The sequence below is a fragment of the Squalius cephalus genome, assembly GCF_949319135.1.
Source record: "Squalius cephalus genome assembly, chromosome: 25".
Lineage (NCBI taxonomy): Eukaryota > Metazoa > Chordata > Actinopteri > Cypriniformes > Leuciscidae > Squalius > Squalius cephalus.
The window spans coordinates 15811984-15836765 of NC_137146.1; the positions used below are offsets into that span (position 1 = coordinate 15811984).

Consider the following 24782-nt stretch of genomic DNA (forward strand, 5'->3'; position numbering starts at 1 on the left):
GGAGCATCTGATAAACTCCGCCCGCACAACAGTTGGCGGGAACGTTTGTTATTTTTCTGCATAAACATGGATACGGAGTGCGCGTCTCATGAGATCTCGAGCTCAACTGAAAAAACGAATGTAGTTGAAGTCGAAAGTGTTGTTCAGTCATGGATGGTCGACTATTATTTCGCGACATTATGTCGGCACTTCAAGGCAAGATCTGGACCGGAGTTTCATAAAGCTTTAAAAATATTTGAAGGTAAGAAAATGTTTTTTTGATTCCCTGAAGGATTCCGATAGTTAATGCTAGGTGCGTTCATTGCTTAACGTTACTTGTATTATAAATGTCACTAATATTGCATTCTCATATGTTGTATTGTGTTTTCCTCAGCTTTGGTGGATGAGCTCGAGTCATGTTCCCAGAGGTCAGGTCATCACTCTCAGAGAACGATCTGCTGCCTCCTTGCCAGAGTGATAGATGGGGAACAACTGGGTAATGCAACTAACGTTATATAAGTAACTTAGCCATCATATAATTTCGTGGTATTATTGCAAATGATTGTGAAACCCAGTATATTTTTTGTATAGAATATTTGATTATAATATAATCATAAATTCTATACAAGAAATATACTGGGCTTCACAGTCATTTGCAATAATACCACGGAATTATACAGCTGTAACAGTTAATGTAACTCCAAAATGCAGTCTTGGAAAATCATGGAAATTTGAGTGATTTTATTATAATCCTTTTTGTCTAGAACAGGATTTTTCAATCATTTAGATGCCACTAATCCTCAAATATGTTCAACCGCCATTCTACTTTTTTTTTTTTTTTAAAGGCTGCTATATATAAAGGCCCAATTTATACTGTAAAACTATATATATGTATATATATATGTGTATATATATATATATGTATGTATGTATGTATGTATGTATGTATGTATGTATGTATGTGTGTGTGTGTGTGTGGAGAGTTCAGATGCAAAAGCCTCTAAGTGCCATCTGAAATTTTCTTCTAGAATGACCATTTTTATCAAGATCGTATATTTAAGTTCAGTAATTTCACTTAAAGGGCAAATGAAGATTACCTATTAATTGTCATTAAAGTGAAATTACTGAACTTAAATATACGACCTTGATAAAAATTACCATTCTAGAAGAAAATTTCAGGTGGCACTTCTGAACTATTCATGTGTGTGTGTATATATTTATATACATACATACATACATTAGGGCTGTCAAAACTGCTCAAAAATGACCTTCGAATATTCCCTCTAAAAAACACACGAATATTCGAACTATTCGAACATCTGGTTGCGCATTTTGTCAATGACGCACATTACGTCAATAACAGGACAAATTAATACAGAGAGACATAACTACTTGTATAGGTAGTTTATTTAAGTTTAAACATATTTGACAACGTATTCCTACACAAAAACAAACAAGTAAATCTCCTAATGCCAAGACCGCAGACCTCATTCTCGCTCGCTCAGTCACATGCACTCTTTCTCTCTCTCGCCCTCACCCGCTGCGTTCACACACCAAACGCGAATAGAGCGTCTGGCGCGAGTGATTTCAATGTTAAGTCAATGTAAAGACGCGTTTACGCGCGAATGAGGCGTCACGCTCTCCGCGCATCAAGCTTTTGCTTTTGACGCACGAATTCAAAATGTTCAAGAGTCCAACTAGACGCGGTAGACGCGAATCCGACATTGAACGCTCCGAGCGAGCTGTGCTGTGGTAAAAATTGAACTTTTCCTTGACATGAAGCGGTAAATAATCAAACCAGTGGAAGCCTACAGTGCATGAAACTGCTGTATCTAACCTACCTATTCATGCTGCGCAATATCTATTCAGTCCGTACAGTAGCCTACTCTTTAGTAATGTTTCTGTTTACCGTTAACGCTTCTTGACCCCTCAGGCAGCGCGCCCACTCGCAAAGCAGACAGCCGCGCCTCTGCTATCGCGGGCGTTTTTCCACATTCGAATATAAATTTTCACATTCGAATTTATGTTTTTTAAAACTATTCGAATATATATTCGAATTTAGAATATTCGTTGACAGCTCTAACATACATACACTCACCTAAAGGATTATTAGGAACACCATTCTAATACTGTGTTTGACCCCCTTTCGCCTTCAAAACTGCCTTAATTCTACGTGGCATTGATTCAACAAGGTGCTGAAAGCATTCTTTAGAAATGTTGGCCCATATTGATAGGATAGCATCTTGCAGTTGATGGAGATTTGTGGGATGCACATCCAGGGCACGAAGCTCCCGTTCCACCACATCCCAAAGATGCTCTATTGGGTTGAGATCTGGTGACTGTGGGGGCCAATTTAGTACAGTGAACTCATTGTCATGTTCAAGAAACCAATTTGAAATGATTCAAGCTTTGTGACATGGTGCATTATCCTGCTGGAAGTAGCCATCAGAGGATGGGTACATGGTGGTCATAAAGGGATGGACATGGTCAGAAACAATGCTCAGGTAGGCCGTGGCATTTAAACGATGCCCAATTGGCACTAAGGGGCCTAAAGTGTGCCAAGAAAACATCCCCCACACCATTACACCACCACCACCAGCCTGCACAGTGGTAACAAGGCATGATGGATCCATGTTCTCATTCTGTTTATGCCAAATTCTGACTCTAACATCTGAATGTCTCAACAGAAATCGAGACTCATCAGACCAGGCAACATTTTTGGTGAGCTCGTGCAAATTGTAGCCTCTTTTTCCTATTTGTAGTGGAGATGAGTGGTACCCGGTGGGGTCTTCTGCTGTTGTAGCCCATCCGCCTCAAGGTTGTGCGTGTTGTGGCTTCACAAATGCTTTGCTGCATACCTCGGTTGTAACAAGTGGTTATTTCAGTCAAAGTTGCTCTTCTATCAGCTTGAATCAGTCGGCCCATTCTCCTCTGACCTCAAGCATCAACAAGGCATTTTCGCCCACAGGACTGCCGCATACTGGATGTTTTTCCCTTTTCACACCATTCTTTGTAAACCCTAGAAATGGTTGTGCGTGGAAATCCCAGTAACTGAGCAGATTGTGAAATACTCAGACCGGCCCGTCTGGCACCAACAACCATGCCACGCTCAAAATTGCTTAAATCACCTTTCTTTCCCATTCTGACATTCAGTTTGGAGTTCAGGAGATTGTCTTGACCAGGACCACACCCCTAAATGCACTGAAGCAACTGCCATGTGATTGGTTGATTAGATAATTGCATTAATGAGAAATTGAACAGGTGTTCCTAATAATCCTTTAGGTGAGTGTATTTATATACAGGTGCTGGTCATAAAATTAGAATATCATCAAAAAGTTGATTTATTTCAGTAATTCCGTTAAAAATGTGAAACTTGTATATTATATAGACTCATTACATGTAAAGTGAGATCTCAAGCCTTTATTTGTTATAATTTTGATGATTATGGCTTACAGCTTGTGAAAACCACAAAATCAAAATCTCAGAAAATTAGAATATTACATGAAATCACACAGTAATTACACAGTAATACCATGGTCATTGAACCAGGTTTTGGCTATTTTGGCAGTGTGGGCAGGTGCAAATCCTGCTGGAAAATGAAGTCAGCATCTCCATAAAGCTTGTCTGCTGAAGGAAGCATGAAGTGCTCTGAACATGTCCAGGTAGACGGCTGCGTTGAGTGGACAGCACAGTGGACCAACACCAGCCGATGGCATGGCTCCCCAAACCAACACAGACTGTGGAAACTTCACACTGGACTTCAAGCATCTTGGATTGTGTGCCTCTCCATTCTTCCTCCAGACTCTGGGACCTTGGTTTCCAAATGAGATGCAAAATTTGCTCTCATCAGAAAAGAGGACTTTGGTCCACTGTGCTTTATTAAATCCAGAGTCAACGCAGCCGTCTACCAGGACATGTTCAGAGTACTTCATGCTTCCTTCATTCTCCAGCGGGATTTGCACCTGCCCACACTGCCAAAAGAACCAAAACCTGGTTCAATGACCATGGTATCACTGTGTAATTACTGTGTGATTTCATGTAATATTCAAATTTTCTGAGATTTTGATTTTGTGGTTTTCACAAGCTGTAAGCCATAATAATCAAAATTTTAACAAATAAAGGCTTGAGATATCTCACTTTGCATGTAATGAGTCTATATAATATACAAGTTTCACTTTTTTAACGGAATTACTGAAATAAATCTTCTAATTTTATGACCAGCACCTGTACATACATGTACACATACATGTACACAGCCACACACACACACACACACACACACACACACACACACACACACACACACACACACACACACACATATATATATACATATATATATACATATATATACAGTGCCCTCCACAATTATTGGCACTCCTGTTTAAGATGTGGTCGTGGACTTCTAAAAATTCTCCTTTTTTTTAAAACAACATAGAACCCAAATGCAAAAAAAGAGAAAAATCCAACCTTTTATTTAAGTACATTACTTTGGTGTTAAAAAAAAAAATCACACATTTAGGAAAAAAAAAAAACTTGAAATCATGTGTCCCACAATTATTGGCACCCCTGATGTTAATACTTTGTACAACCCCCTTTTGCCAACAAGACAGCACTTAATCTCCTCCTATAACATTTCACAAGATTGGAGAACACAGAGAGAGGGATCTTTGACCATTCTTCTTTGCACAATCTTTCTAGATCATCCAGTGTCCTGGGTCCTCTCTTATGCACTCTCCTCTTTAGCTCGCCCCACAGGTTTTCGATTGGGTTGAGGTCTGGGGACTGAGATGGCCATGGGAGGACCTTGAGTTTGTGACTGCTGAACCATTTTTGTGTAGATTTTGCCACATGTTTTGGATCATTATCCTGCTGAAAGACCCAATGACAACCCATCTTCAGCTTTCTGGCAGAGGCCATCAGGTTTTTATTTAAAATGTCCTGGTAGTTCAAAGCGTTCATAGTGCCATGCACCCTAACAAGGTTCCCAGGGCCTTTGGAAGAGAAACAGGCCCACAGCATCACAGATCCTCCACCATACTTCACGGTGGGCATGAGGTGCTTTTCGGCATACTCATCTTTTGTTTTACGCTAGACCCACTTAGAGTGTTTGTTGCCAAAAAGCTCAATCTTAGTCTCATCTGACCAAAGCACACGATCCCAGTTGAAGTCCCAGTGCCGCTTAGCAAACTCCAGACGTTTACGTTTGTGAGTGTTAGTGAGAAAAGGCTTTTTCCTTGCATGCCTCCCAAACAGCTTGTTGGCATGTAGAGAGCGTCTGATGGTTGTTTTGGAGACTTTGTGACCCCAAGATGCCACTCTTTGATGCAATTCTGTGACAGTGATCTTAGGACTTTTTTTTTACTTCTCTTACCATCCTCCTCACTGTGCGTTGTGGCAAGATAAACTTGGGACCTCTTCCAGCCTTGTTTGTCACTGTTCCAGTTGTTTTAAACTTCTTAATGATTCCTCTGACTGTAGATACGGGCAAGTTAAGGCGAGTGGCTATTTTCTTGTAGCCATTGCCTGACTTATGAAGGTCGACACACATCTGCCTTACTTGAATGGTGTGTTCTCTTGTCTTTGCCATGTTGACAAATGGTTAAGAGAATTAGGCCTCTGTGTCACGTCATATTTATACCCCAGGGAAACAGGAAGTCATGAATTACTAATTAAAAGTTCCTAGATACCCTGACCATCTTTAGCAACTACAGAAAAATATATTTAAAAAAAAATCTATTAAATTTTTCAGCGGAATTGTTAGGGGTGCCAATAATTGTGGGACACATGATTTCAAGGTTGTTTTTTTTTGTCTAAATTTTTATTTATTTATTTATTTATTTTTTTACCACCAAAGTAATGTACTTAAATGAAAGGTTGGATTTTTCTCTTTTTTTGCATTTGGGTTCTATGTTGTTTAAAAAAAAAAGGAGAATTTTTAGAAGTCCACGACCACATCTTAAACAGGGGTGCCAATAATTGTGGAGGGCACTGTGTATTTATATATTTATGTTTTCTAAATGTATAAAAAAGTACATGAAAGATTCAAGTGCGCTGGTCTGAAACTTTCACACTTACCCATCATGTGTTGTGTTTTTAAGATGTCCATTATGATCGCGTTACTCAAATCACTCCCTTGATGTCAGCGCTGCCGATTTGGGAGTCATTAAAGGAAGCGACCGATACAGATTTACACTCTAAGATCAAAACGCTACTGATTGTTCAGGTACGTATGCTTAAGAGAGAGTTGTTTAACATTGTAGGGTTTTAATAAGTTTAAAGTTAGCATGAAACATAAGTTTTGATCGTCTTTTTTTCCCCTATTGGGACATATATATAAGAGTGGAACGACTTATTGAACAAGAAAAAATGTAGGGCGGGACTTGATTTTGTCCATCAGGAATTGATTGGATTTATTTGTTAAAAATGATGTTCATGGATAAATCCTTTATAATTAATAATATAGTTTTTAGGTATTTTACCACTAACGATAACTAGGGTCGACCATACTGGCCGATAACCGATTAATCAACCAATAGTTTTTAAAATGGATACTGAATAAAAACAAACATGACACAAAAAATAGTGCTGAGCTTTATTATGAAAATTAAAAAAAAACGTATTGAAGCATGAAAATGTACTGTACATTTGAAACCTTGATCATTAATGTTAGTTCAAAGTGCATTAACTAATGTTAGGAGATAAAACTTAAAAAAAAAAAAAGGAAATCCCGCACACTAATACTATAGAGTGTGTGGGATTTCCTTGGGGTTTTTTTTTCTATTTGACCGGGCTTATTTGGTCTATTCTCTCACGCACCTATCACCTGCAAGTGTGCGATGGTGATTGCTAAGAGATAAAACTTTAAAATGTAAAAATGTAATAGTAAATGTTGAAATTAACGATGAACAATACTTTTATTAACCTTAGTTAGTTACAAATTAGTTCTTATTGAAAAGTGATGGCATTTCATATAAATCCAAACTATGTCAATAAATATCTACACAAAGGCCATAGCATTGAAAATAGACACATGTATATTGTATGTATAGCCTATGCTTTTTAGAACACTTGATTATATGATCAAAATAACAAAATATGTATATGTATAACCACCTTCAAACTATATAAATTCTAAGGCTTATTTGTTTGATTCGCTTGCATTGATATTTCTTTTAGCTGCCTTCTCAAACTTTTGCTGCAGCAGTAGTTTATTCCTGATTTGTAAATGCATTTAATTTCATAATATTTTTTCATAGTGATCTCTTGGGTCCTTGCACACTGAGTCCGAAATTCTCATCCAAAATTTTCGCATGTTAAAAAATAAATACGACCTCACGATATTCTAATCACTGCCTTCGAAACTTTTGTCCGTCATAAAAAAAATTCGGATCGGGTTCGATTTTCTACATTCTTCGCATCCGTAGCAAGCATTTTGTTAGGTGTTTTGACAATTCAGAGCCACCGAATGACGAATACGAAAACATATTCATAGTGCCTTGAAGTAATAAAAATGTAACCGTATTTTCATTGTGTCCAAGTCTGTCGCTGTGTGTGTGAAGAAAGGGAATTCAAAGTTGTCAAAGGAAACCCTGCAGTGGCTGGAAAAAGAGACTGAAATACCTGAGGTGTGCATTTACCTGTTACAGTTTAACATTCTTTTCTTACAAAGCAGCAAATTAACATCATTTTGTGTGTGTTTTAGAAACTACAAGGAAAGCTTACTGCCATTGTGAGTAAGAAAGATGCATATGATCCGCTTCTGATGAACTTCACTTTCAACCAGCTGTTGGAGAACATTGACATGTTCCTCGACGCGGTCAACCTGGAAAGGTCCTCCGTTTTCTTACTCGAAGTATGAGGCCTTTTTGGTTTTACGTACAAAAAACTGATCCACTTTATGACAAACTGACTGATTTGTGTGCTACCTCCTGTGGGAAAGAGAATCCCTGTGCTAATGGGCTTCATTGACTGTGGTTTCAGTGCGGTTACCGTACTGTGAATTTGTCTAATGATCTCTTAGAATTGTGGTGTTTTTATGGGGGTACTGAAATATTGCTGTTAGCTTCACTCTCAATAACAACCTAAGAAAAGTAAAGGCAACACATTGAATATGCAGTCATGTTGCCGCTAATGGGTTACTTTGACTGTGATTTATTGACCGTGTATTTGGCTGCTTATTACAAGAAATGTGAATTTTCATTGTGTGTGTGTGTGTGTTTTAGGCAGCATCAAAAGTGGTTGAAGCACGTCATGAGAGATCAGAGAGAACCTTATCTGAACAGGACAGAAGCGAGAGGATACCGTCCAGCCCAGAGTCAATTCAAACAGAAGAGTAAAATCATCTTTCTCATCTACAACACTTTTAAACTGCAGATGTCTATGATTAGAATAAAATAACATTTTATTTATTGTGCAAATATGAAATAAAATTTTGTAAAATAACATTTCATTTTGGTCATTTTTCAACCTTTTTGTTCTAAAGTAAAATCTTTAATTGTAGAGACTTTTGTGGATTTTTTATTTTATTTAATGTGCATGTGAAAATCTATGTTTTATTTAATGTGAAAATGTATGTTTAGTTATTGCTTTATTTATTTGTTTCCATACAGAAATGAGGCACAGGTGGATCAACTGGCGCTAAATATGAGGTGAGGGCTTTGAAAGTTATTTCAACAGCGGCATTCGTGGTTACAATATTTGAATTTTAAAGGCCCGTTCATTCACACAAAGAATGATAGTAATAATGATAAACATATAGATACATTTTTCTAAATATAAAAGAATTGCAGATTCCACACCACAACTATAACGAAAACAGAACAGAGAAACGATATCGTTGGAATCACTTTCAGAACAATGCCTTCCAGCTGATGAATGATAAAAACATTGACAGCCAATCAGAATGCTTTCTGCTTTAAAGAGCTGGAGCATTTAAAGCGGCGGACTACAAAACTGCAGCGCCCCCTTAATATAAACTGTTACCATCCGCTTGTGTGGATGCTAATATAGTAATTGTTACGGTTATATTTATAGTTATCGTTCTTGGTGTGAATGGACCTTAAGAGTCACCATAATGACTAACACCGTTGGAATTGATTAATCGACTGATCAAGCTTATTCAATCTAATCACTTTTATTTGAGATAACCACAATGGTTGCCAATTTAAAATTTTCAGGTTTTGTCATCCAAATAAGTGAAATTACACAGCATTTAAGTAAATTATATAGGCCTATTTTTATTATGAATTTTATTATTATTATGTATGATTCAAAGTAAAAAAAGGCTTACACTGTAAGTGACAACAGAAAAAAAAATTAAATAAAAATTATTTGTATGACAAATCATCAATAAGTGGAGCTGGCATATGATGTCACCTTATTTTTTTATCACTCATACCAACTTGTAGTTGCTTTTATATACTAATTGCTTTAATAATTGAAAACAAATTAAAAACATAAAATTGACAATTCTGTATGCGTCACAGACTCAAAAGGAAACTTCTTTCCAAACAAACACATGACCCGTGGAAACCAGAAACTGCTAAGAAAACGCGAACCACAAGCAAGAGAACCTCCATTTGCAGTAAGTTCTCAACCAATGGACTTTTTTTGTGTGTGTGGTTTGATGTATATTGTTTTACTGAATAATTTTGTACTTTTGTATGTTGTTAAAGGGTTAGTTCACTCAAAAATGAAATTTCTGTCATTAATTGAGGGCATGAACGACATGAGATGAGTAATTAATGACAGAGGTTTCATTTTTGGGTGAACTGACCCTTTTCAGTAGTATTGACAACATGTGCTCGGTCTCATGTTGCTCCAAACCTGTTATTTTTCCATGAGAAAAATACATAGAACTTAACATACTGTAGATCTTTTCAATGCGGAAGTTCATATTCACCATTTGCACAGATGATTGTATGGTCTTTATAACATCAAAAATCATTGGTTTAATGTCATAAAACATCATGATTATGTACAAATGCGCATTTCTTCAAACTTCTCTTTTTGTGTTCCGGAAAAATAATAACATGCTGTGGGTTTGGAACAACTCATTCCATTTATAAATCTCTAACATTAATACATTCTTATTTTATCCACACAGAGCTTACTAGGAGAAGTAGTAGCCCTTCGGAATTACAAAGCGACGTTAGTGTGACAAGCAAAATCAGGAGGGTGAGTTACTCTGAAAGTGTGTGTGTGTACAGTTATCTTATATAATATATTGCATGTTGCAGATATTCAAGCAACAAATTATTCTGTGGGCATTGAAAATGATAAAAAAGAAATGCTGGAGCTGGCTGGCAACTAAAAAAATAAAAGCCTGGCGGGGAAAGAGTTAAGGTTAAGGTTAGGTACTTGTGAGGGTTTGGGTAAGGGGTTAGAGATTGCATTATACCAATGAATGGCCTAACAAAGATAGTCTTACAAACGTGTGTGTGTGTGTACAGCACAAGCATTTGAACATATTGTTTGTTTCAGAAGTGGACTGTGATAGAAGATCGGAAGCTGAAAGCAGGTGTGAAGAAACACGGGGAAGGCAACTGGAGAATGATCCTGAATGACTTTGAGTTTGACAACCGCACCGGTGTTAATCTTAAGGACAGATGGAGAACCCTGAAGAGTAAGGGAGAGGACTTCTGAGCTGGCGCTGCTTTTATTATTTAATGTTTTTTTTTTAATTTTTTTTTTTTTTTATGAACTTTAGACTTAAAGTTTTAATTATTTAAGCTGTGCTGATTTCAAAATTAGCAATGCCTTTTTTTTTTTTGGTTAATTAAAAGTTCAAAAATACTGTTTGGCAGAACAGTGTTGGTGATGAATAGTATAATAACGTTCAAAGTGTTCTATTGCTGTTTGCTTATACTGTAAGGCCAACATTTGTCCAGTAGAGGTTGCAAGTGAGACAAATGACAGCTTCGTTTTGCCTTTAATTGTTCCTGGATTTATTTTTACAGAAAAACAAAAAAAGTTTGAAACAGTACTGTACAAAAAAAAACTAAAGAGCTTTTAATGTTTGTAAATGTGTGGTGTTTTTTTTTTGTTGTTGTTGTTAATATGTATAATAGAACATATTGCTTATTTGTGGATTTTTAACAATACTTTGAAGAAGCATTCTTATTTATAGACTGTTAAATGAAAATGAAGCTGTGCACTTGAGGGCAGGAGCAGTGCTGTAGTTTCTGCACTTTCCTCCATGTTCCTCTGCAGCGAGGACTTCCCACCGCCTGCCAGTGTAGAAGCTCATCCCTGCCAAGATAAGAAGAGTCGGTAACACTTTACAATACTGTTCCGTCATGAATGAGTAACTACACAGGAGCAAATGAATAATACAACATTAATGTATAATGAATTCTAAAGTGAAGATCGTGGTAACCCACTAGTAATGACTCAAGTAATCCTTCAGAATTACTAATTATTTGGAACGGTATCCTAAAGTGAAAAGCATGATAACTTTTAGTCATTGTAAGGTTTTGTAGTAATTGCTTCTGATGGATTTGGTAGTACTTGAGTCATTACTAATGAGTTACCATGATCTTTACTTTAGAAAACTGATCCAAAGACCAGTCATTCCTTTAGAAGGCTGTAGTAACACTTAAGTAATTACTAGTAGGTTACTGCCAGATCTTTAGAAGTCATCATGCATTGTGCTTTACTCTCACTAATTATGAACCTGTATAGTCCGGCTTTAATTTTCGATCATTTAAAATTAATACAGTAAAAGCTAATAGACCAAAGCAAAACAATATAAACTTATACATGTCTGAAAAGGAGTAGGAAGAAGATTACGCTTATTTAATTCTACTTCACTACTTGTTAATAATCATCAGAGTGGCTTCAAGGTTACATCATTTTAATCCTATCTTAATATAATACATTTACTACATATATTTATAATTATCCCCACACACCAAAATAAAATAAAAAATACAAAGAAAACATTCATATTTACATGTATAAATCCACTATATATAATAAATAGTGTAAAAAAAATCATCTGTGAGAAACATTTTAACGTTTTACGGACACAAATATGTTTTAAGTAGCATGACCCCCTAAAATTATATTTCCCTTCTCTATTAAAAAAAAACAAAACATTTTTTTGAATATTGCCAGGGTGTTTTTGTGCTTTATACATTATTTGTGCTGTTTGAAAATATCTTTGTATATCTTTTTTTTTTTTTAAATAATGAATTTGTGTGATCTCTATAACCAGTATTATAAATTATTCCTATGGCTCTTTTTTGCAAAATAGATAGTGATGCATTTATAAGTATTGCCCCAAACCTCCGCACAGTAATTTAAATGTTAACATCAGTGCGCAATAAAACATGTGGAGTGATATGTGGTCCAGAACATGCTTTGCTTTATTCAGTACTGAAATGCTTCTTGAAAGTTTGTGTACATGTTTTATGTGAGATTTCCAGCTTGTTCTATGATCTATTATCACCCCAAGAAACTTATTTTTCAAAAGTCTGTAAGAGCCTTTTGTGAAACCTAGATATCTCATGAATTGTGATGTTGTTTCAGCATGAAGACATACTCTGACCTCACAATGAACTTGTAACAGAATGTGCTGTTGTTGCTGCATCAGAAACAGGTCCTCTAGTTTAACAACACTGTGGCACTATGGGTACACTACCTCTCGGCTAGGTTACCGTCTCCTTGACAGCCCCGACTGTGGTTACTCATAGCTGGAGGTTGGCAAGCCACGCAAACAGTGTAGCCCTCCCTCAAATACTGCATCCAGCGTGTATTGGGTCTGTTCTCCACCGTGCAATGCGGCGTCAGAGACTCCATCTTGAACTCCATACAGAAACTGTGGAGCACATCATCATCACGACTTCAATTCTTTCATTGTGTTTATTTTAAGAAAGTTATAAGAAAGTCACATTGTGAGATTTAACATTGTTTCAGTTCACATCCAAAGTTTTACATGGCGTTTCAAGACAAAGTCGCTTTCAATGAAAGCTAAATGCTAACAGCTAAATGAAGAACTAATTAAGACATCCGTTGTTAATACTGTGTATTGCTAATGTTATTAGTTTATTACTTGTCTGTTTTTGTGACTTTAAGTAATGAACTATTTGTTGAAGTGAGTAAACAGGCTTCTCCTCACAAATTCTCATCATCAACAGTCTCTTTGTGTTTGTTAAATCGACGGTGATACATACCCAGCATCCATTTGGGCCCCATACAAATCATGTGTTCTGCCTTTGCTGTACTCCATTGTGGTAATAAATGCTGCTCCTGGAATTAATCCAACACAGCCAGTGTTTAGTTTCAACCCATAAACAGCTAAGTGATCAACTTTGGACCATCAAGTTGAAAAGTCCCTTGATTTCTGGCTGAAGTTCACTGGGTTCTTTAACAACAAAGCTCTGCCGATATAAGCAAGAAGGCACTTTAAAAGCAATACTCCCTTGTGAAAAAGAAGTGTGCTGAATTGTTTTGAATGTACACTTGTAGAGTACTTCAAATCTTGAAAAAGTATACTACTAAAAACTGTAATTGCAGATAATATATCAATTACATAAAAGGCCACTTTAAGTGTATTTAAAGAGAATTTCATTATAACTTCTTAATATTCCTAACATACTTTTTTATATATATACTTTAAAAATAGTGCACTTTGGGATGATGTCAAAATAAAAATGCTACTTTAAAGTACATGTTAAATCATTATGTTTTAATAATCTTTCGTCAGGATTGTTAGAAGTTTACACTTATTATGATCTGGTGACTAACACATAAGTAGGCCTATTCTTGATCATTTGTAACTGTACAATGTTATTTGATATTACATTTTGGCCCGGTTTCACAGACAGAGCTCAGATTAAGAAAAGATTGGGCCTAAATTCAATTAAGTAGCTTTTATAAAAGTGCATTAGAAAAAAAAAAAAAAAGTGCATCTTGAGACAAAACAATGGCACTGATATATTTAAAGATGTGTCAGTGCTTTCAGTTAAAACATCTCAAACAAGCATTTTAGTCTGGGACTATCTTAAGTCTATGATAGACTTATCTATGGGGATTAAGTAAAGAACTAAATTGCAACATCATCATTACAAATGTTTATGTGTAATTACAAGTATTTAAATACATGACATGCAAGTTTCAAATTGTTTCACAGACTAGGCCTTTTCTTATGGGATCAGGCCTTTCTTAAGCTAGTCCCAGACTAAAATGCATGTTTGAGCTGTCTTAACTGTTAGCAACTTGCACTGACACATCTTAAAATGTCTCGATCCACATCAAGGTTTTTTTCTAAGGCACTTCTAAAAAAGCTACTTAAATGTCCTGGCTTAATCTAAGCCCTGAAACCAGGCCATAGTTCATCATAAATGCTTTTCGGTGCATCACTTTAACCATAAAGACAATGGAAGTAGTTATGTAATTACTTAAGAAAAGCACTCTTAATTTCAACTAATTGCATTTAAAATAAATTTTAACTAATAGGCCTATATATTTTCATTTAATTGTAAACAACATGCAATTAAGTGTCTGAAAACATTCACACTTAAGTAATATTCCTTTAAAGTGTATTATTTCTGTAATAATTTCTCTTTTTAAAAGTATGCTGAATTGTACTTATTTTTTTACAAGGGTTGGCAGTTTCGCAAGATCTCTTAAACAAAAAATCCAAACGTGTTGTCCATGGAAACCTCAACTTAATAATTGATGGAAGTCACTGTGCATTTTGATCGAAAAGATGTATAAGCCACGTTGACTCAGATTTATACCTTGCGTCTGAAAGCAAAACTGGCCCTGGCGATCCTGATACTCCATGCATCCGGCCTGTTCCTCCAGCCTCGGACAGGCCTGTCCGCTGTTTTGGGGCAGTCTCAAAACGCTGCGTCTCCGGACCCGGAATGAGGGCTGGCAGGGCTGTGCGCACCCGCTCCAGTGACTCCACTCACTCACTACACATGGCTGGGCTTAAAACACAACCCATGGGTGAGAAGTTGCACAAATCTACAGGATATATCAGTAGTTCTGCAGGTGGCTGGGGCCAACAAGGGGGCCCTACAATCTTAAAAGTAAAAGTTTGCGAAAAGGGAGTTTCTTTACTATAATTTACTATAAACTGGATTTACAGTTAGTATTATATTAGTATATTAAGATTATTTGTTACACAACTTTTTAAAACACTTAATTATGATTTTCTTAATATTCTCATTTCTTAATATTTACTGTTGTAACAAAATAACGTCAACATTATACTGTCCACGTATTTATTTGATGAGTAGCCGTGTAATAATTGAGATAATGCACAGATGTTGTGTTTTATTTCAATTCAGAGAATCTTATTTTGGTAACATTTCTATTCCTTTAAGTACATGTTTCCTGTGTTTAGTTTGTCTATTAGTTTCCATGGTTACTGATTAGTATTACCTTTGTCTTGTTTAGTTCCTTGTTTAGCCATTTTTATATGGAGGCTGCATCTAAAATCGCATTCTCTCTTACTTATTTTGAATAAGTAATTACTTTGTGACAGCTAAAAAAAGTACGTTCTATATTGAATGTAATCCGCTACTACATTCGCAATGCTATCATTATCATGTGACCCAGCATCAATTGTGTCGCTTCACTTCCATTCACAAATCCTCTCCCGTGGCCTCATGGGATAGTAAATGTCTATTGTATGTACACTTCAGAATCTCGCTGAAAGTAGTAGGTCATCCGGGTACGTTTTTACTCTTAAAATGAGTACTGTGAATTCGGACATACTTCATTTGTTACATACTGTTTTTCACCTGCTATATAGTAGAGAAGTATGTGATTCCAGATGCAGTCATTGCCCTCTTTGTTAGTCTAACATGGTTAGTTATTGCCTTTATTTACCCATGCATGTTAAAGTCAGAATGAAGGTTGTGATTGTCTTTACTTATTGTGATGTAAATTCGATTGAAACACCTTCTCAAAAAAGAAAAAATGTAGACCGGAACTTGATTTTGTCTATCAGGAATTGTTTGGATCATTTAGATTAGCTATTTCTGTGATGTCATGTGTGTGACATGTTCCGCCCTCGCGCCAATAAACACAACATCAGAGAGGAGATGTTGTTTCAAGAGAGAGGGGACACTATTTTAATTAAAGATTATGAGGGCACATGTTTGTTTGTTTTTTATGATGTGCACGGATAGTACTGCAATATTCCATAATAATTCCAGAATTATCAATTTTGATTTAAGCTGTCACGTTTGGCCATTCTTTGGATTGTGTTAACTCCTACATTAGATATTATTCATCTGGATTTATTCTAATAAAAGCTGCAATTAGATCCTGGACTCAACTACCCTGCCTGAAAACTGTTACAACAGTCAGCTGGTAATTATCCTAAAATATAAGATTTATTCATCAGTACCCAGGCCATGTCCACACTAAGGCCCCGTTTACACGTACATGGTTATTTTAAAAAAACGGAGACATTTCCCTTCGTTTGTGCATTGCGTTTACACACAAACGGAGAATTCGCCTTTGAAAACGATTCTTTCTAAAAACTCCGGCCAGAGTGGTGATTTTGGAAACCTTAGTTTGCACGTTTGCATGTAAACTGAACTTGCACCTGTGTCAAAAGTGCGATCAGAAAGAGGAAGTGATTCGTTGTTGTTGTTGCTATTTTCGGGATTCTGATTGGCTAACGTGGGCTTGAGCTTCTCGTTACACTGCCACCTACATGTTTGGCATGCTCTTGATGGCATATATACACGGGTTCGTGTAAACGAACACTTTTCTGAAAACTGACAGGTGTGCACAATGTTATTTTTGAAAACGGAGAGTGTATAAATGTCCATTTATGAAAATAGCCGGCCCCGTGTAAACGTAGCATAATAGCCTAGGTTTTCTAAATGCATCTTTTCGGAAACGTCGGAAAACGGCTGAAAACGCTAGTGTGGACGGAGAGCGTTTTTAAACGAAAATGGCGTTTTCAAATGTATCCGGATTAATGTAGGCATAGCCCCAGACAGCAACATAGTGTCGGCCCAGATCCGGTACGTGTGGAATCCCGGATATGGGCCGACACTATGTTGCTCTCTGGGTATTTTATTATGGTCACTGTGATTTTGTCATGTTCCTGGTACAACATTCTTGTTCGAAAATTCTGCCCTAACCCGATCTCTACCCCTAAACCTAACCCTACCCATAAATTATCCCTAAAATCAGAGGGAAATTATATGTGAATAACACTGATGTAGAAGCACCTAACCCTGGTTGTTAGCCTAAACTAGACATAAACTGTAAACTTGTCCCTCAAATCTGATTGGTTGATTGGAATGTTAATCCAAGAACATGTTGTACTTGATGAAATCAGGTTCACCATTTTATTATTTTGACTTATTTTATGTTTTAAATCTATATTTAAAATTAGGGCTGTCAAAAGATTAATCGCGATTAATCGCATCCAAAATAAAAGTTTGTGTTTACATAATATATGTGTGTGTACTGTGTATAATTATTTTGTATATATAAATACACACACATGCATGTATATATTTAAGAAATATTTGCATATATATACTGTATATATTTATATATAATTTATATTATATATAAATATAATTTTTTATATATATAAATTACACATTTTTCTTAAATATATACAAGCATGTGTGTGTATTTATATATACAAATTTAATTATACACAGTACACACACATATATTATTTAAACACAAACTTTTATTTTGGATGCGATTAATCGCGATTAATCTTTTGACAGCCCTATTTAAAATATATTCTTTACTGTGTTCAGAAATCAGTTTGTCAACTGCCCAAATATACCACTTACCTGGGCACTCAGTTGGGTAGTCAAAGCAACAGTCTTTAGTCTTTACACACCTCTCATCACAATAGCACATCCCATAGACACGGTCCATCCTCCAGTCTGTAGTGAAACAGGTGAAATCTGTGCCTTGACAGCACCTTCCTGAGCATCCCCCTTCAGCAAAGTGGTGCATCCCAAAAAGAGCGGCCACCACCAGTAGGGAACTCTGATCCATTGACAACAACCCCATAATGTCCAAAAAGAACTCCCTCAATGGTATAAAAATGCAAAAGTTCCTGTTACCGTCTTCAGTTCCTCTCAAAGTCAATGCAACAGGTCTCATTCCTGGCGAGGAAATGAATCTGTCACAGGTGAAGTCATCCTTGCCGAAGGAATCCTTGTGACCTGGAATTCCTGTGGCCACACAGCTCTTCTGTTTGCCCAGATAAAAACACGTTTCCAGAGAGCTCGGGCTAAAAGAAAAGAGCTATTCTGTGGAACTAAATGTCCTCCCCTGATTTGTCTGTAAAATTTGTCTCTGCCCTCGTTTCAGCACACAAAAGTGGACGATAGATGTTACACGATAGAAATGTTGTTTGACTGGAGGGTGTGTGAGAGCTTTCTCTCTCTCTCTCTCTCTCTCTCTCTGTACTGCTCTTTTGGCCGCTGTGCACCGGCATACCACATCGAACTGATCTCAGATCAGTGCCCAGGTCATTTCCACCGGGCAGCCGGAGCTTGTACAGCAGGGAAACAGAGGGAGGAATGTGAAGATTTGGCCTGGCTCCAGTCTACAGAGCCTGGGGCAGCACACGGCCCTGTTGCTGTCACATCACCATGCTTCTTTTCCAGCCCATGAGCGCATACACCTCTGCTGCAAACTCCCAAAGAGACCCTCCATGTTATGTTTGGTAATTAACTGAGGTATGTCTGCAACGTTTCCTCTTTGGAGTGATGGAAATGTTATTAGGTGAGAGAATTGAGTTATTGAATTAGTTCTTGTCTAATCAGTACATTGGATTGCAGTGCCGTAACTGAATCAGAGCCAGGATTCTCGTGAGAGTTTTTGTCCTTAAAACGCTCTTGTGTGTAGGACTAATTTATTAAACGTCTCATCCCAAGCCTCCGTTGCTAATTCCAAAACTCAATTTTAGAGCTAGTAATGGAGGCTTCAGTCTCTACTAATAGCGAAACTGTAAGTTTATCTGCTTCAAGAACCGCGCTGTTATTACCTTGCTTGTGAGAAATGTTGTGTGTGCGTTTGTCTTGGAGAGAGAGCGGGAGAAAGATAGTATGTGCTTTCCGTACATAATAAAATGTAATTTCACGGCAAAAACATGGAAGTAATTTGGCATTTTTATCCTGTTGTTTACATATTTTTTGTATATAACCAGCGCTGCTGAAAAAGGGGGTGGGAACTGTTGAACTCTATTGCACACCTTAGAACGTTCGTCAACCAATCAGATTTAAGCATTTAACTACCCCCTAGTATAAGGCTGGAATACACAACTTTTGCTCCCCATTTTCAGTCTAAATGAGTCGACAATAGTTGCCGAAAGTCTGCGCCAGACTACAGAATTTGGGCAGTCAGAGTTGACAAATTGCATAGTGTATGATGGGCACAAACTCAGATTATTAGCTTCAGGCTATAATTCCATCCAGTCGGAGAATATCAAAAACAAGTTTCATATTTTGAGGTGATTTTAGAGCACTTATCGTTGACATAACGTCGCTACTGAAACCGAAACTGTCCTCTATCTACTATTGCAATAAAATACAATACAAATACAATGGCAATACAAAAGAAGAGAAGATTAGCCAATGTTCTTGGAACGTTTCCTGTTAGCTAGGAAACATCACAGAAGGCATGAAAATGTTGATGTTTTGACCAGAACTTTTTTGGTTCAGACTGTTGTGCCCTCCACGGGGAACTCAGACTAATCATGAGAGGAATGAGGGTCGGCTCATGCACAGAGAGCAGGATCAAGGGAAAGACGGGATATTAGTGAGAATTATCCTCGATCTGTTGAGACTGTCGGCAGTCTCGACTGCTTTGATTGTTCAGTGTAACAAGGGAGCCAGTTCAAGCAAGAGTAACACTTTTTAACATCATCATCATCATCATCATCATCCCAGTTAGCAAAAATATGTTCTAAGAATGTTTTGCTAACCCTCTGGTGCAATTTGGTCATTTTTTACAGAATTTTTTTTGCCACTTGCTGTGTGGACAAAAAAAGAAAATCATGGACATTATTTGAAAAGGTTAAATGGTCCTGAAAAAAAAGAAGTCACACTTGTATTGTTCGCGGTCAAAAACTATCGCATTGGAAATGAATGGGAGACGAATTTCATCTATTGAAAACGTTTGGTACTGCGCACAAACAAATTCTTACTGAAAGCTACTTTTTTGAGATTTCAACCTCAAATTTGGAACTCAGCTTGTTTAGATTCATGGGTTTGATTTTCTCACAGTTTTAGAGTAAAACGTGTTTTGGAAAATATATATTTCATATGAAAATTGTAATTTTGTGCATTTTTCATTACAATAAATGTAAAATTTTAGAACTTTTTTCAAGTTATATATATTTTTTCTTTACTTTTTTTCATTTCAACAATAACCTGCCAAGTGTCATCCTTAAAAAGAGATCAAGTCAAGTCAAGTCATCTTCATTTATATAGCGCTTTTAACAATGTAGATTGTTTCAAAGCAGCTTTACAGAGATAAACGTATAATTTAAGGTAACAGAGAATGTTTTGGCTTTATAGCGGTTCTTTAATAAAGTTATTTTACAGCTAAAGTTAGTTTTGATTGATTCGCTTCCGTCGCAACGATCATTTGTTAAAAAAATTAGGGGCCGCTAAGACGACACCATTCTCTCTACACAGACTTTAAACGTGAACCTGTGAGAAACGCTGATGGCGTTCACATGCGCATTAAGAATTGGTTCTATAGTTATGTGCGTTTGAATATATGTGTGCAGGTTTGTTATTCCCTACAAACCAAGCCTAAACAAAGTACTGGTGTTTCCTTATAATTTTGATTCAGAATTTTATTTTATTTTATCAATTCGGGGTAGATACGCAAATTGAGTTTTCCCGACGACGCTTTATCTGGGAAAGGGATCCTCCATAGGGAGAGATTAGTTGGCACTTCAGCACTGCGTTGTCATCGGTCCAGGCGAAGGTCCTTCGTCAGATCTGGATACGGCCTGGATCCGGCAGGCTGCGGGAAGACCTCGGGATAAACACAACACTAAAATTAGCGTAGATGCCATTCTTCTCATGATGTAACAAGTACATCAGGATTTATGGGAAGTGTTCCCGGTTCCAGCTGACCTAATCTATGCAGCCTAACACTGAATTATAGAAGTCTATAATGTATTATGTGAATGCTAGGTCAAAGAGATGTGTCTTTAATCTGGCTTTGAACTGACAGAGTGTGTCTGCTTCCCGGACAATGTTAGGAAGATTGTTCCAAAGATTTGGTGCTAAATAGGAAAAGGATCTACCGCCAGCAGTCAGTTGATATTCTAGGTATTATCAACTGGAGGGAATTTTGAGATCGCAATAGACGTGACGGACTATAATGCGTTAAGAGCTCGCTCAAGTACTGCGGAGCTAAACCATTTAGTGCTTTGTAAGTGATCAGCAATATTTTAAAATTGATGCGATGTTTAATAGGGAGCCAGTGCAGTTTTGACAGAACTGGGCTAATATGGTCATACTTCCTGGTTCTGTTTTTCAAATTTAAGTCTGTTTATCAAATTTAAGTCTGTACTCAAATGCATTTTAAGATTTATGAATTTCAGGTCCATGCTCAAAAAGTAAATAAATTGATTTTAAATACTGCATAACAAATAATTTAGTACCATAAAATCCACTAAAATGATCATATAAATAATAATAAAAAACAATCGTCGCTCATTTTTAACCGACACGCGAGCAGTAAGTTCATTTTTCAAACAATACGGGAATGTGACTTCTGAATGTTCTCGAAACATTCTGAAACTACCATTTAAAGAATGATCATCTAAAATATTTCAGAATTTTTTTTCCATGAACAGTGTATAAATAATGTTTTTTGTGCTAACGTTTTAAGAACATTATTAAAAATCAAATAACTTTGAACAAACATTTTGTTAACATTACTAAAAGAGAGATTTTGAGTTTGCCAAAACGGTTCCCTGTTAGCTGGGAACAAAAACAGGAAATGACCTCACTACTCAGCAGGCGAATACTACCGGTAATTCAAATGTAAGAATGATTGTGAACCGTTTCTGATAAAAATACATTTTTATCAAGCTCATATAGCATCAGCCATCTGTTTTATTTTGGAATTTGCATGCTTGAGAAAACATTGGGAATACATTTCTGCGCAGGTTTCCTTTTAGATACATTTAAAGGGCAGCAAAAGTCCATTATTATTTACCAGAACACTGTATTTGTGTGCCTGGATTGAAAAATGTTTGAAAAAGAGTCCCTGTCTTTAGTTTTGCAGACTCTATGGAGTTTGAATGGACTTTTTGCATTAAGCATGTTTAATTGCATTAAGATGCATTGTGTGTGTAAGAGTGGTTAGTGTTTATTGTGAATAAGTGAAAGAGTGTTATGTGGGGTCATGTCAGTGTTATGCATACCACAGCCTCCTGACAAAACCGTCCTGGAAACAAACTGCCAATGCAAGTAAACACTAAATCAAACCTGTCCCATAGCAGTGGTGCCAGAGGAACCCTAAATATGACGACATCTTTGCAAAGATTTCACCAATGCTAATATAAATCTGTTACATTTTCATCTACTCTACTGTTCAAAAGATTGTGGTAAGATTTTTTAATGTTTTTGAAAGAGGTTTATGCTCACCAACGCTGTATTTATTTGATTCAAAATATAGAAACAGTAATATTTTGTAATTTGTAATATTATTACAATTTAAAATGGCTGTGTTATATTTTAATATATTGTAAAATATAATTTATTCCTGTGATTCCAGACTTCAGATTTGGTGCTCAAGTAACATTTATTATCATAAATTTTTAAAACACTTAAAAATCAGAAAATCAGATACTTTTTTTCAGGATTATTTGATTAATAGAAAGTTCAAAATAACAGAATTTATTTGAAATAGAAATCTTTTGTAACATTATAAATGTCTTTACTGTCACTTTTGATCAATTTAATGCATCCTTGCTGAATAGAAGAATAGAAAAAATGTACTGACCCTAAACATTTGAACTTTAGAGTACAAAAAAAACGTAACTTATATAAAAAATGATATATACAGTTTAAAGTGCAATCAATATCATTCTTTTCCTCTCTGTCAAGTTTTCCACAGACCCCCTAACTCCGAAGCCCAGGTTGAAAACCTCTGCATTATATCAGGACGGGTTATTTTCTCTTAACTCAGTTTCCTTCTGTTACAGTCTGATGGCTTGTTGACTCAGCTCTTGATAATGTAGTGAACCAGACTCCCGTTTCTGTTTGTCTAAGGTGCAGGTGTGCCCTCATTGTTGGCAGTGGACAGAACAGAGAGTCTGTTTGTCATGGACATTTGAAGCAGAGTGCAGATATAGAAGGCTAAACTGTATGTTTGCCATGAAGATTTCAGAACAATATTTGTTCAGCCATTTTTAAAGACATATCAGTGGACCAGTAACCCCTGCTCTCTTGTAATAGTGGACTGTGAAAACATAATTGACTGTGGACTTTTTCTTCAGAATCCAGAGTTCTTCATCATTACTCGTGTGATGTTGTTACTCATCATCACATGAGGGAAGCTTGTATGTTCTCTGACCCTGACCAAAAGAAGTGGGTCAAGGTCAATATATCCAATATCTGCAACTGTCATTTGATGAAAAAGATAAACGTGATTAGTCAAATCTCGTTTAAATATATAATCTTGATGAGTGCAAGGTGCAAGTCTATGATTTAGAACACATCCTCCAACTCAGATTAAGACTTTTAATGGCATTTAATCATTTTTATTTGGATTAAATGACAGATAAAGAATTGAAATGAGGACATAAAAAGTTGAAATTATTAGACGAAAAGTCAGAATTATGACATTATTCAATTAAGATATAAGAAAATATCAGATATTTAATGACCTTTAATCCATTTTTATTTGGGTTTAAGATCAGACACTATTGGAAGCTCATTTCTGCAACATAAGAAAGTAAATGCTTCAATAAATCATAATCAAATCATAAAAAAGTCCAAATTATATATTATTATTAACTATACTAAGTCATATATGACATAAAGAGTTACAATTATGACAAAACGTTTAAAATAGGAGAGGTACTAATTCATATTTCAAAATTTTGATACAGTCATAATTCTTTTTTTATGTATATACTTTTTATGTCAATTTTGACACTTTGTCAGTTTCAAATTCATAAATATGACTTATTATAATTTTGACTTGTTACGCCATTATTATGACTTTTTATTTCATAATTATGATTTACCAATATCTCAAGATGCCTGCAACTCTTTTTTAACTGGTAATCTCTGAACCAAAACAAACTTCATTCAAACCATTCAGATTGTTTAAATTCAAGGTGAAATGTCATTCACATCTTTTTACTGATGAAATATCAGGTATTTCTGAGTAAAAAAAAAAAAAAATGTGGGGCAACGATTAAAGTCGTTTCAGAAACAGAGCAAGTTATTACATTTTGATGAAAGAAGACATCCTTTTTTCTTTTGGAATATAATGAATCCCTCACAATACGACCAATAATGTGTCCTAATAAAGTAAATAGAAAGAAAGAAAGAAAAGTCACACCCACCTACCTGAGAAAATGATACTAAAGCAACTGTAAAAGGTTTCTTATGTTTTATAGTGGACATATTGATGTCACCTGATATCAAAGTCATTCTTTGAACTGGACTTTTGAACCGTTCTATTGAGCAAACCCTCAAAACTCTTGCCAAATCTGGGCCTTTTGATTTGTGGATTTGGCTTTGACTTTAGGTTTGGCTTGGGCACCGTCTCCATTCTCAGATTCATGAAGATAGAGGAGGACACTG

General features: G+C 36.2%; 2 protein-coding genes across 2 annotated transcripts; one reads left to right on the forward strand and one right to left on the reverse strand.

Annotated features, from left to right (window-relative positions):
* The first annotated feature begins 1 nt into the window (after position 1).
* On the forward strand, positions 2 to 10688 carry terf1 (telomeric repeat binding factor (NIMA-interacting) 1). Its single transcript, XM_079863974.1, has 10 exons — positions 2 to 241; positions 374 to 475; positions 6081 to 6205; positions 7521 to 7607; positions 7685 to 7834; positions 8205 to 8314; positions 8592 to 8630; positions 9468 to 9565; positions 10088 to 10158; positions 10465 to 10688. Exons 1-10 carry the CDS (start codon positions 67 to 69, stop codon positions 10624 to 10626), a joined length of 1119 nt encoding a protein of 372 aa, XP_079720100.1. The 5' UTR covers positions 2 to 66; the 3' UTR covers positions 10627 to 10688.
* Positions 10680 to 18435, reverse strand: sbspon (somatomedin B and thrombospondin type 1 domain containing). The gene is made up of 5 exons (XM_079863975.1): positions 17775 to 18435; positions 14727 to 14921; positions 13158 to 13233; positions 12626 to 12802; positions 10680 to 11232 (listed from the first exon to the last, which is right to left on the reverse strand). Exons 1-5 carry the CDS (start codon positions 18091 to 18093, stop codon positions 11115 to 11117), a joined length of 885 nt encoding a protein of 294 aa, XP_079720101.1. The 5' UTR covers positions 18094 to 18435; the 3' UTR covers positions 10680 to 11114.
* Positions 18436 to 24782: the final 6347 nt, after the last annotated feature.

Bases quoted from the DNA above. Each gene is read 5' to 3' on its own strand.
- terf1 (XM_079863974.1), top strand. From the start codon at position 67: ATGGATACGGAGTGCGCGTCTCATGAGATCTCGAGCTCAACTGAAAAA. The intron at 476-6,080 runs GTAATGCAACTA...TGTGTTTTTAAG, and splicing joins GATAGATGGGGAACAACTGG to ATGTCCATTATGATCGCGTT. The intron at 7,835-8,204 runs GTATGAGGCCTT...TGTGTGTTTTAG, and splicing joins CCTCCGTTTTCTTACTCGAA to GCAGCATCAAAAGTGGTTGA.
- sbspon (XM_079863975.1), bottom strand. From the start codon at position 18,093: ATGAGACCTGTTGCATTGACTTTGAGAGGAACTGAAGACGGTAACAGG. The intron at 13,234-14,726 runs GTATAAATCTGA...GATTAATTCCAG, and splicing joins GTTTTGCTTTCAGACGCAAG to GAGCAGCATTTATTACCACA. The intron at 11,233-12,625 runs GTAGTGTACCCA...TTATCTTGGCAG, and splicing joins GACGGTAACCTAGCCGAGAG to GGATGAGCTTCTACACTGGC.